The sequence below is a fragment of the Eurytemora carolleeae genome, unplaced genomic scaffold, assembly GCF_000591075.1.
Source record: "Eurytemora carolleeae unplaced genomic scaffold, Eaff_2.0 scaffold91, whole genome shotgun sequence".
In the NCBI taxonomy this organism is placed as follows: Eukaryota; Metazoa; Arthropoda; class Copepoda; order Calanoida; family Temoridae; genus Eurytemora; species Eurytemora carolleeae.
In genome coordinates, this window is record NW_019396098.1 from 218,688 (window position 1) to 231,432 (window position 12,745).

The following is a 12,745-nucleotide window of genomic DNA, read 5'->3' on the forward strand; positions in this document are numbered from 1 at the left end:
ACGTTCTTTAAAACTGTTTTCTCCTATTTCATCATCATGGCTATTTGTTTATTTTTACGTTTACTGAGATTAAGGTATAAAAGTATTAAACTCATTGAAAAATTATCAAGACGACATTTTATAAATTCTTTCGTTTTCTCTATAGTTCTGTGTTAAACTGTAAGTTTGTTACACTCGGTGCGTCCTCAATGTTCATCTCCTTATCAGAACATTCTATAATGCTTCATCATGTTTATTATATAAGTCCAAGTAAGTGCGTTCTCAATGTTCATCTCCTTATCAGAATATTCTCAATAATGCTTCATCATGTTTATTATATAAGTCCAAGTAAGTTCATCTCCTTATCAGAATATTCTCAATAATGCTTCATCATGTTTATTATATAAGTCCAAGTAAGTGCGTTCTCTTTAGACTTAATGGATACATCTTTGCAAGACAATGTCGTAGATTTTAGATATTTTAAACTATGAATTCCGATGGATCAGATGATTTCAGTTTGAAAAAGTAAAGGTTTACACGATCAGGTTGCTTAGATATAAGGATTAGAATATTTGAGTTTTTGGCAAAGACTCAATTCCTTTGTCAATAGAGATAATGGACAAGATTACATATTTCTAGTAGATATAGAGTTATCTATAAAGGAGGACCCTTGAATAAATATAAAAACCGAAAGATTGAAATTGGTAAGAAAAAGGAATGAAAAAAATCGTGCAGTCTCTGAAGTCTTATCCCTTATAGGTAACTCATGTAAATTAAATGTTATCTGAAATTTTTTGTACTATTTTGTTTTAAAAAGGAAAAATGGTTGTAACCCAGGAGGAGATCGAGAGATTTCAGGAGGACGGAGCAATTCTTCTCAAGCAGGTCTTGACACCTCAGGAGGTTCAGCTCCTTCAAGCTGGTATCCAGGTATACCCTTGTACTGTACAGGTTCTGCTCCTACAAGCTGGTATCCAGGTATATCATTGTACTGTGCAGGTTCAGCTTCTTCAAGCTCGCAATCCTTGTACTCTACATGTTCAGCTCCTTCAAGCTGGTATCTAGGTTTATCCTTAAACTGTACTGCTTCCTAACCTAACCTAACCTAACCTAACCTAAAAGCAATAGATTTAAAGAAGAGTATTTTACACTCCTCTGCCGCTTTAATCATTGTAAATTGGCGGTACGGTCCAAAGTAGGACTGCAAAGGTTGGCCCAGCTCGGATATTCAAATGTACATCGGTGGGGCGTGATTTTCTTTATTTTAGAAAAATCTGGAAAATCCAAGTGTAAACGCAGAGAGCATTGCTTTGGAAGAGGGACAGGTATATCGCACAAGGTTTCTCAGTTTTTAATATTACTAGTGTTCCATGTTGTACAAGGTTTCTCAGTTTTTAATATTACTAGTGTTCCATGTTGTACAAGGTTTCTCAGTTTTTAATATCAATAGTGTTCCATGTTTTACAAGGTTTCGCAGTTTTTAATTTCAATAGTGTTCCATGTTGTACAAGGTTTCTCAGTTTTTAATATTACTAGTGTTCCATGTTGTACAAGGTTTCTCAGTTTTTAATATTACTAGTGTTCCATGGCGCTTAGAGATATTCTTTAAATGTCTTTCAATATTCATACAACCAAAGCTCCATAAAACCCTGTCTGGGCCAATGAGAGATCGCAAAAGTATATATCGTGGATATCTGGTTGTGTTGTACGATTAGCTATATTTCCGACCATTAATCTGTGTGTTCTATTTTAGGGGGCATATTTCAATGATTATTGCAACTGGAGAAAAATACCAGAGTTTAGGGGAAAAAAATTAAAAACTCACATTTTCATAATTGACATTTTTAAAGTTAGCAGTCGATAAAAATGTATTGATTTAGAATTCACTTCATGAAGCTGATATCACAACATCAGTTATAGTGTTCCTGTACCTTGACTAATTAAACGATTATGATTGTTTCTGATATCAAATGGAAATTCTGCAATCTTCTTTTCTAAAACGACAGTGGATTTCTTTAGCAGTTACGAAACTAACAGGAAAATGGCCAGTAAAGATATGAAACGATAGCTGTAAAAATATTTTCACTTTTAAATCAAATGTCTTGTAGAATGTAGAGTGTATACGTGACCCTTAATTTCTAGAATTCACATCGGTAACATTTAAACCATTGTTTAATCTAGGATGATTGGCAAATCCTTGTTTTTAGCTATAAAATTGATTATTTTAAGTTGTGGTTTCATAAAATGTTTTTTTTCTTAATCTTTAATCAAGTTTTGCATAAAAGTAACAAAAGTATGAGGGAATTGTTAGAAAACTAAAATAATTTTTTTCTTAAGAGAATTTGTATTTAACTCAGCTGCAGGAGAAATAGCGGCGAAGGTTATGAACTCAAAATATGCAGTTTTCTTTCATGAACATGTTTTAAACAAGGAACCAGGTTTATTATCATTATTATTTTAATGCATTATTACTATTATTATTATTAAGGTACTGAGAAATGTACTCCGTGGCACCATGATCAAGCATATTATCCTATTGATGGTTGGAATATGATCAGTTTATGGATACCAGTAGACCCAGTACCGGTACAGTCAACAGTAAGTACACTTTAAGCTGTCATTACTTTACTATTATTATTTTTATTTTTATTGTTTTATTTTACTATTATTAATTGAATTATTATTATCCTAATCATCAATAATGTAATGCAAGGAAAGTTAATTGCAGTTGCGTATACTCTGCGTACATATTGAAACCAGTTCTCTCTGGGCGGAATTTGTAAACAAGAAAAGATGCCTCAGTGTTCGTATAGTATCCGAGGAGGTTTAAAGAATTGAATTTTGATAATTTTGATAATTATTATAATAGTCTCCTATGACCAGAATATTTCATTGATTATCTAAGTGAAAGATGGATCCCATGTCAGGCTTCGACATCCGTCTTGTGTTTACATTACCGCCCAGAGACAGTACACTGCGGTACAAAAGCTGCGTACATCTATGAAATAACTTTACTTCCATTAAATCCTTGCTAATCATTATTATTATAGTATTCTGTTACCATTTAAAAGTGATCGAAGTTAAGAGAAATATAAAGCCTAGAACTGATGTGAATGAGTGTACAGAGTATAGGATAACATGTATTTACAGTTTAAAAAAAGAACAAGTAATGGTTGAAACTAGTGAATCGAAGAAAGCCGAAGCTCTCTAGCAGACTCTACGCCTTTCTTTTATCTTAAACGATGGGTTAATCTTCCTCCTTTAATTCTTCGTGCGAACTGACTCAATATTGGCCTTAGCCAGGGAAATTCTCTTTCTTCTGCCTCACGCATCAAGTCCATTGGTCTGAGTTTAAAATAGAGAGTTTAACGGCGGCTTGTATTCTCCATTCATGAGTGAAGAGCATGATTTCCGGATGACATTTTTTAATGGACAAACTCTGAATACCTATTTAGGAGGCGACTTATCATCCGCCCGACTTTCTGTCCAACCTATAGCTATATCTTAAGAGCTACTAAGCTGCCATGTTTTTAGACTGGACTACTTAGCTCCGGGTCCGTATGAGGACTGAAGGGGTTACATCAATGGAACTATCCAATCTGAGCTTAGCTTCGGGTTCATGTGAGAACTGAAGGGGTTACATCAATGGAGCTATCCCTATTCCGAGCTATTGAACTCACACTAGTTACATTAATAGGATTATCATCGTTATAATATTTTTGTTATCATTATTACAGCACACGTCAAACTAAAGTAAATTAAGATTAAAATCTCATATTCTTCCTAACATAAGTACAGTAATTGAGGAGTTTTAGGGAAGACAATGTTTTGAACTTCTAATATGTAATCCAATAAATGTGCTTTTCTCATACTTGAGCATAAAATCAAATCTAGAGGAGCTAGAGAAGCTACGAGGTCACAAAGTTGGACTGGTAATGTCGGATAGATTTTACGTCTCCTTCTGTCTTGTTAGAAGTGAAACATTGATCCAACCATTTTGTGCCCTGTACAGGCTTCAGAAAAGGGGGAGCAGGGTGCCAGACATTTGTTTTATTGTATTGTTAAAAAATGTTTCCAAAATCTGTAGTAGTCAAAATCGTTAAACACCTAAAACTCCAAGATTTTTCTCTCCCAACTTACGCATTTAAAATAAAACTAGCAGTAGTTGGGTCTGGGAAGAAATCACCAGCATTGGAGTACTATTGGAGACCCCTCTCGTTGGAGACCCTCATATTTTTATTGGAGACCCCTCTCGTTGGAAAGCCCCATATTTTCGTTGGAGACCCTCATATTTTTATTGGAGACCTCAAGATTTTCATTGGGGAACCCATATTTTCGTTGAAGACACCCATGTTTTAGTTACGAAACCCCCAGATTCTTATTTGAGACCTTAATAATTTCATTGGAGACCCTCATATTATCATTGGAGACCTCTAGATTTTCATTGGAAACGCCTAAATTTTCGCTTTAAACCAATGATTTTCATTGGAGACCCCAATATTTTTATTGGAGATTCCTAACTTTTTGTTTTTAAACCTCAAAAAACGAAAATATTGGGTTCTCCAACTAAAATATGGGGTCTTCAACGAAAATAGTACTCCAATGCTGATGATTTTTCCAAGACTCGCAGTAGCTATATATTTTTATAATTCACCGCTTTTCTTTATGATAGATATCCTACTTTATGATAGATATCCTACTTTATGATAGATATCCTACTTTATGATAGATATCCTACTTTATGATAGATATCCTACTTTATGGTAGATATCCTATACTTTATGTTTTCCCTAAAGGAAGATTCTAATATCCGAGTAAAATAAATTTTCTTCTATTTTTCTCTAATTTGATGGAAAACTTTCTAATTCTTTATACGCGTTTATAAATAATTTCCAAGTTCCATTAAAAGTTTTCCAAGTGTGCTTTTTCAGTTATCCTTAAATATTATTTTCAAGATATAAATGTACAGTAAGAAGGATAGTTAGCCAAACAATACTAAAATATGACTTTAACTGAAGATTTTTTTGTGTGTACCATTTTTGGATAGTAAAAATACATCGAGTATCCTGTTGTAGAAAAAGAACACAAATAAATCTATTTGTTAGAAAGCACTATGCTAACTTGCTAAGGTTCTCTTGCCTGCTTTTAGACAAAAATACTTTTTCACATATAAGATTTTTTTACCAAAAGAATAGAAATAATTGAGGCAAATTAAACTCAAAATTGTTTTCCTTATTACAGAAATTGTTCTGTAAATGTTTATCTTTCTAACAAATTAACCTTACCAAATGGACTCTGATCTCCTCATACCTACATATTTACAATCCAATATTTATATCTAAAACTATACATTCTGTTTGATCAAATGTTTTTTATTTGAAATATCAAAGGTTTACACATTATGTTGCAAAAATATAGAGATTAAAGATAATTTTAGTTTGTGGCAAAGACTAAATTCCTTCACTTCTGATGAACCAATTTTTTAATAGGAAATGAAGATTCGCCGCAAACTCAATTTTTCTGATTTTTACATCTTTGCAAAATAAGATTTTGTGTGAGACAGCGCTAATCTACATACAACACTTGATCTCGATATCAATGCTGTGCCAACTTTTTGAATTTTACTGGTTCGACTTGAAGTGTCGCAACGCCTTGGCATTTGATTTATCCTCAATAACTTATTAGTAGCTCTAGATATGTTCATTTCAGACTTATAAAACACTTGTTTTTAGCTTTAGTTTTTTAAAATTAAGAGGAGAGCTTGCAACATTTGAATAACTATCGTAGACATTGATATTTCAATCTTCCAGATAAAACAGTTAACATTTCAAATATCTAGGGTTTACATCATCAATTTACTAAGATATAAAGACTAGAAAACTAGAGTCTGAGACCAGTCTAGTTTAAAATTGCATTTTCTAGTTGAGATTTGTGAAGGGCTCCCATAAGTGGGGTTGGTATCATCCAAGAAAATTTGCGACTGAGTCTAATTATCCTGTCGCTGTTGAGCCTGATATCGACACAGAGACCGATGGGGCAGGAGAGGTTGGTCGAGTTTATCAAGATGTTCCTCACAAGGATATAGAGGACGGTAAATACCAGGTGAACAAATATTTTAAAATTTTTTAGCTCTAAATATAAAACTTGAGTTTGTGGCAAGAACTCAATTCATTTTACATTATAGAATGCTGATAAAAAATGTAGAACTTTGCGGCGTTTTGTTTTTAATATTTAAAGCTGATTACTCATCTCAAACTCTGACTTTATAACCCCTCTCCAGGCTTTAAAAAATTGATTGTGTGAACCTTTGATATTTCTAAAGTTTATCTAGAAAAATAAAAAAATTGAAATATCAAATGTTTACGAAATTTGGTCGCAAAGATACAAGGATTATAAAATTAGAGTATAAGAAGATTTATCAGTTCTCTTTTCATATTTTTTTACCAAATATTTGAAGAAAATGTAAACGTAATCTCAAGTAACCCTCCAATAAATCCTCTAAATTAAAAGCCATCAAGAGAAAAACAAAGAAACCTCTTTAGTTATGCTCCGACGAAAGCTTCCAGGCCAGGTTCTGCGTTGTGTATCCTGCACTCCGATTTAATAGTTTGGTTCTTGTCTTAGCAAGCTTTGACTTTCCATAAAAATTCACAATTTAACTTATTAATTATATATTTTTGTACTTTTCTCTTTTAAATTTTTTGTTGGCATATGCATTTAAAAAATGAAAAAGCATAAAAAGACAACAAAAGAAAACAAATTTAAAGATTGTTCAAATATATAGAACTAGCCTTAGAGGGCGCTTCGCGCCCATCTTCTAAATTAATTGTGAACATGTTTTCTTTGTGTACATCGTAAAACAAAACAAAAATAATTCGCGGATTTTCACAAAAAATTTCGTGGATTTTCAAAATTTTAAAAAATTTAACGAAGATCGAATTTTGATGGAGACAAATAGTTGAAATTTTGATCATTCATAAACCTTCCCTGTGGTCCCTAGATGTCCCACAAAAAATTTGGGCCCGATCGGTTCAGCCGTTTTGACGTTTATTGGATACAAACAAACAAACAGACACCCAAACAGACAAGCTAAATTTATGTATAGATGAATTCAAATAGAAGAAACCGAACGAATCTCTCCCTTATTAGTCCAGGTGTGTTAGGCATTTAACTAGTTGAATAGAGCCTCTTGAAAATATGTCACCATTCCCCTTAATTATAAAAAAACGAATTAAAAATAGATTATTCTAGATCCTCGAGTGGGAATGTGAGCCGGGGGATGTAGTTGTATTCCATGGTAAAACCCTGCACGGGGCGGGAGGGAACGCCTCTAGTAGTTCGCATAGGCGTGTCCTCTCCACCAGATGGGTGGGAGAAGGAACTGTATTTGCTACAAGACCCTGGCAGGTAGTACACAGCTTATTCTTGTTTTTTAAAGGGACTGCTAATGTAATTTCAAATTATGCTAAAAAAATTTATTAATCTTAAAGGGACTGATGGCGTTATTTCAAAAAGACTGTCAAGGTAATTTCAAGTGCTCCTTTAAATTGATCGAATAAATGTTTATTTTTTACCATAAAAGAGGAAAAATCTCTAATATGTTGCCGCCTAAAAGACCTTAGCTGCAGGCTGTAATGAATGAAATGATTTATTCTAAAATCAACTGCTAAGATATATCTACGAATTAAAATTCTGATTCGTCGATATAAAGAATATAAAGAATAAACAGAAAATACAAATATCAAATATTGGAATTGGGTCTTTGTCACAAACTCATAGTTTCTGATACCTATATCTTTGCAACCCAATGTCGTAGACCTTACATATTTCAAACTATGAATTCTGTTAGATCAAATGGCCTAAGTATGAAATATCAAGGGTGTCCGCCATAAGGTTGCCAAGATAAAGGGATTAAAAAATTTGAGTTTGTGACAAAAACTCAATTCCTTTGCTGTATTTACAATTTAACTCTTCTAGTAGGATCGTATAAAGCTTTGATAGAATCACAAGTTTAATTGCTCAGAATTTATGCATCCCAATTTTAAACCTACAATTAGATACCAATTTTATCACTAACTATGGGAAAATATTTTTCAACTTTGGTTATTTGATCCGGCTGAATTCAGAGTTCTAAATATTTAAGGTTGCCAAGAATTATGCATTAAAAAATGAAAGTTCGTGAAGTGTATAGTATGTATATATGTATAGTAAACCAGTGTTGTTGTTTTTTACAAAGTTTGAAATGTTTAGACATCAAATAAATTATTCTTTTCGTTGAGTTTGATTAGGTTTTCAAGTAGTTCATTAACCTTTAACATATATTTAACCAGAAAATCCTTTACTCTTAAATTTAAAAATTAGAAAACTGGATTTTGAAATAAACTTTTAAAATGTTTATCGATATGATAGCCTGTTAAGACTGGATTATGGAAAAATTAAACAGAATCAAGCGTTTTTCTTTTTTTGAATTGAAGTTAAAACGTCGAAATGGTACCTAAAAATATACGGTTTTTTATCGAAGGAGCTGTAGACACTATGATCAATTTTCGTATAGAAAAACTAGGATATCTTTATCATTTTAACAAAGTAAAAAATCTTCATCAAACTAGGATATTTTTATCATTTTAGAAAGACTAAGATATTTTTATCATTTTAGAAGAACTAGGATATTTTTATATTATTTTAGAAAAACTAGGATATTTTGATCATTTTAGAAAAACTAGGATATTTTTATATTATTTTAGGAAAACTTGGCTATTTTTATATTATTTTAGAAAAACTAGGATATTTTTATGTTATTTTAGAAAAACTAGGATATTTTTATATTATTTTAGAAAAACTAGGATATTTTTATATTATTTTAGAAAAACTATGATATTTTTATATCATTTTAGAAAAACTAGGATATTTTTATATTATTGTAGAAAAACTAGGATATTTTTATATTATTTTAGGAAAACTAGGATATTTTTATATTACTTTAGAAAAACTAGGATATTTTTATATTATTTTAGGAAAACTAGGATATTTTTATATTATTTTACAAAAACTTGGATATTTTTATATTATTTTAGAAAAACTAGGCTATTTTTATATTATTTTAGGAAAACTAGGATATTTTTATATTATTTTAGGAAAACTAGGATATTTTCATATCATTTTAGGAAAACTAGGATATTTTAATATTATTTTAGAAAAACTAGGATATTTTTATCATGTTTGCTGAGATAAAGGTTGAAAATCCGGCGTGTAATTCTAGTTTGAAATTACGACTATAGTCTCTTTAATTTACTTTGCTTTGAATCTTAAAAGAAAACAATTATTTATAAAGATGTTTTGGAAAATGTCTTATTTTGTTACTAGTAGAAGTTTTTCATCAAATATTTACAATGTTTTTAGGAGCTAAGAAACATTTGCTTTTTATCCTTTTAATCAACAAGTTTCTGGGCAGAGAGAAATTATTAGAAAAATAATATTAAGAGAAAAAAATTCTTTCACGCACAATCTTTAATGAAAATATTTTTCGTCTAACCTGGGATTTAATTAAAGAGAGAGAATTAGTTTAACTCGTTCTGCTTAGTTGAAAAAGTTCTTCCTGTTCTAGGTGTCCCCAGATCTAGAGGTTTATAAAACAAATTCTTCCTGTTCTAGGTGTCCCCGGATCTAGAGATATATGAAACAAATTCTTCCTGTTTTATAGGTGTCCCCAAATCTAAAGGTTATAAAATGAATTCTTCCTGTTCTAGGTGTCCCCGGATCTAGAGATTTTAAAAAAAATTTCCTATTCTAGATGTTCCGGATCTAGAGATATATAAAACAAATTCTTCCTGTTTTATAGGTGTCCCCAAATCTAAAGGTTATAAAATAAATTCTTCCTGTTCTAGGTGTCCCCGGATCTAGAGGTTTTAAAACAAATTCTTCCTATTCTAGGTGTCCCCAGATCTAGAGGTTTATAAAACAAATTCTTCCTGTTCTAGATGTCCCCGGATCTAGAGGTTTATAAAACAAATTCTTCCTGTTCTAGATGTCCCCGGATCTAGAGGTTTATTAAACAAATTCTTCCTGTTCTAGGTGTCCCGGATCTAGAGGTTTTAAAACAAATTCTTCCTGTTTAGATGTCCCCAGATCTAGAGGTTTTAAAACAAATTCTTCCTGTGCTATAGGTGTCCCCGGATCTTATGATTTTAAAACAAATTCATCCTGTTCTAGATATCCCCGGATCTAGAGGTTTATAAAATAAATTCTTCCTGTTCTAGGTGTCCCCGGATCTAGAGATATATAAAACAAATTTTCCTATTCTAGATGTCCCCGAATCTAGAGGTGTATAAAAATTTTTTTTGCCCTGCTATAGGTGTCCCCGGATCTAGAGGTTTATAAAACAAATTCTTCCTATGCTATAGGTGTCTCAGGATCTAGAGCTTTATAAAATAAATTCTTCACGTTCTAGATGTCCCCGGATCTAGAGGTTTTAAAACAAAATTTTCCTATTCTAGGTGTCCCAGGATCTAGAGCTTTATTAAAAATTCTTCCTGTGCTATAGGTGTCCTCGGATCTAGAGCTTTATAAAATAAATTCTTCTTGTGCTATAGGTGTCCCTGGATCTAGAGGTTTATAAAATAAATTCTTCCTATTCTAGGTGTCCCCGGATCTATAGGTTTATAAAATAAATTCTTCCTATTCTAGGTGTCCCCGAATCTAGAGATTTATAAAACAAATTCTTCCTATTCTAGATGTCCCCAAATCTAGAGATTTATAAAACAAATTCTTCCTATTCTAGATGTCCCCGAATCTAGAGGTTTATAAAATAAATTCTTCCTATTCCAGATGTCCCCAAATCTAGAGATTTATAAAATAAATTCTTCCTATTCTAGGTTTTACAAGATCTACATATTTATAAAACAAAATCTTCCTATTCTTGGTGTCCCCGGATCTAGAGGCTTTAAAACAAATTCTTCCTATTCTAGGTTTTACAAGATCTACATATTTATAAAACAAAATCTTCCTGTTCTAGATGTCCCCGGATCTAGAGGCTTTAAAACAAATTCTTCCTATTCTTGGTGTCCCCGGATCTAGAGGCTTTAAAACAAATTCTTCCTATTCTAGGTTTTACAAGATCTACATATTTATAAAACAAAATCTTCCTGTTCTAGATGTCCCCGGATCTAGAGGCTTTAAAACAAATTCTTCCTATTCTAGGTGTCCCCGGATCTTGAGGTTTTAAAACAAATTCATCCTATTCTAGGTGTCCCCGGATCTAGAGGTTTTAAAACAAATTCTTCCTGTTCTAGGTGTCCCCGAATCTAGAGATTTATAAAGTAAATTTTTCCTATTCTAGGTGTCCCCGAATCTAGAGGTTTATAAAGCACAGATGTCCCCAAATCTAGAGATTTATAAAATAAATTCTTCCTATTCTAGGTGTCCCCGAATCTAGAGATTTATAAAGTAAATTTTTCCTATTCTAGGTGTCCCCGAATCTAGAGGTTTATAAAGCAAATTCTTCCTATTCCAGATGTCCCCAAATCTAGAGATTTATAAAATAAATTCTTCCTATTCTAGGTGTCCCCGGATCTAGAGATTTATAAAACCATGAAACCCGGAGATAAATTCCTAGCGGACATATTCCCTATAGTGTTTGGAACCATTAACGATTGTTCGGATTAAAGGGACGATTAACGAGATTCTAAATGAACCAACATTAAAGGGACGATTAACGATATTCTAGATGAACCATCATTAAAGTGACGATTAACAAGATTCTAGATGAACCATCATGAAAGGGACGATTAACGAGATTCCAGATGAACCATCATTAGATCTAGAGGGACGATTAACGAGATTCTAGATGAACCATCATGAAAGGGACGATTAACGAGATTCTAGATGAACCATCATTTAAAGGGACGATCAACGAGATTCTAGATGAACCATCATTAAAGGGACGATTTACAAGATTCTAGATGAACCATCATGAAAGGGACGATTAACGAGATTCTAGATGAACCATCATTTAAAGGGACGATTAACGAGATTCTAGATGAACCATCATTAAAGTGACGATTAACGAGATTCTAGATGAACCATCATTAAAGGGACGATTAACGAGATTCTAGATGAACCATCATTAAAGGGACGATTAACGAGATTCTAGATGACCCATCAGCAGGATTGACGACGGGAAGCTCTTTAGAGAGAGAATATCAACTCCCACTTTCTAAAGCTAAACAAGCGGATAGAAATAGTTGATCCCAGACGGCGAAGGTCCAAACTTTTTAAATCCTAAAAATAAATATACAGCTGTTTACATGACACTAAGACACCACTTTATTGCTGACTAACTAATTCTATTAAAGTCCTAAATATGTTTTATTACATCTTTCTGTAAATATAACTTCCCCTGTTCATCATTTAAAATATATCATCGAAAAGCTTTATTTTGTACCAAAAACAATTTTCGTATCAATTTCTTTTTAATTATGAAGCAACTTTTTCAAAATGTGTTCTTTTAAAAATACAGTTGTTATTGACACTCTTTACTTGATGGTTATTAGGAGTTAGGTAAGATATCCCTGTTTATAGGTTCTTAGTAACTTTGAAATGTCATACATAAACATTTATAGATATTAATAAATAATGGATTCTTAAAGATTCGTTTTCTTTATCTAAAGTCGTAAATTGAACCTTCATTTGTAGAGCGGCGTGTCTGTACCCTTCAATAATATCCATCATTGATATATTATTATTATTATTATTATTATTATACTAGACC

At 32.1% G+C, this 12,745-nt stretch overlaps 1 protein-coding gene across 4 annotated transcripts; it reads left to right on the plus strand.

Annotated features, from left to right (window-relative positions):
• The first annotated feature begins 256 nt into the window (after positions 1-256).
• Positions 257-12,408, plus strand: LOC111694894 (uncharacterized). Of its 4 annotated transcripts, XR_002763748.1 has the most exons (10): positions 257-392; positions 797-864; positions 1,248-1,304; positions 1,733-1,782; positions 2,317-2,417; positions 2,468-2,577; positions 5,902-6,081; positions 7,231-7,386; positions 9,631-11,332; positions 11,460-11,502. XR_002763748.1 is itself a non-coding variant. In XM_023463946.1 (9 exons), exons 1-9 carry the CDS (start codon positions 362-364, stop codon positions 9,739-9,741), a joined length of 909 nt encoding a protein of 302 aa, XP_023319714.1. In that variant the 5' UTR covers positions 265-361; the 3' UTR covers positions 9,742-11,028. The 4 variants fall into 4 exon arrangements, 3 of the variants coding, with proteins under 3 accessions (XP_023319714.1, XP_023319717.1, XP_023319716.1); XM_023463946.1 differs by lacking the exon at positions 11,460-11,502 and having other exon boundaries at positions 265-392; positions 797-909; positions 9,631-11,028; XM_023463949.1 differs by lacking the exons at positions 9,631-11,332; positions 11,460-11,502 and adding an exon at positions 7,470-7,626 and having other exon boundaries at positions 265-392; positions 797-909.
• The last annotated feature ends 337 nt before the right edge of the window (positions 12,409-12,745 follow it).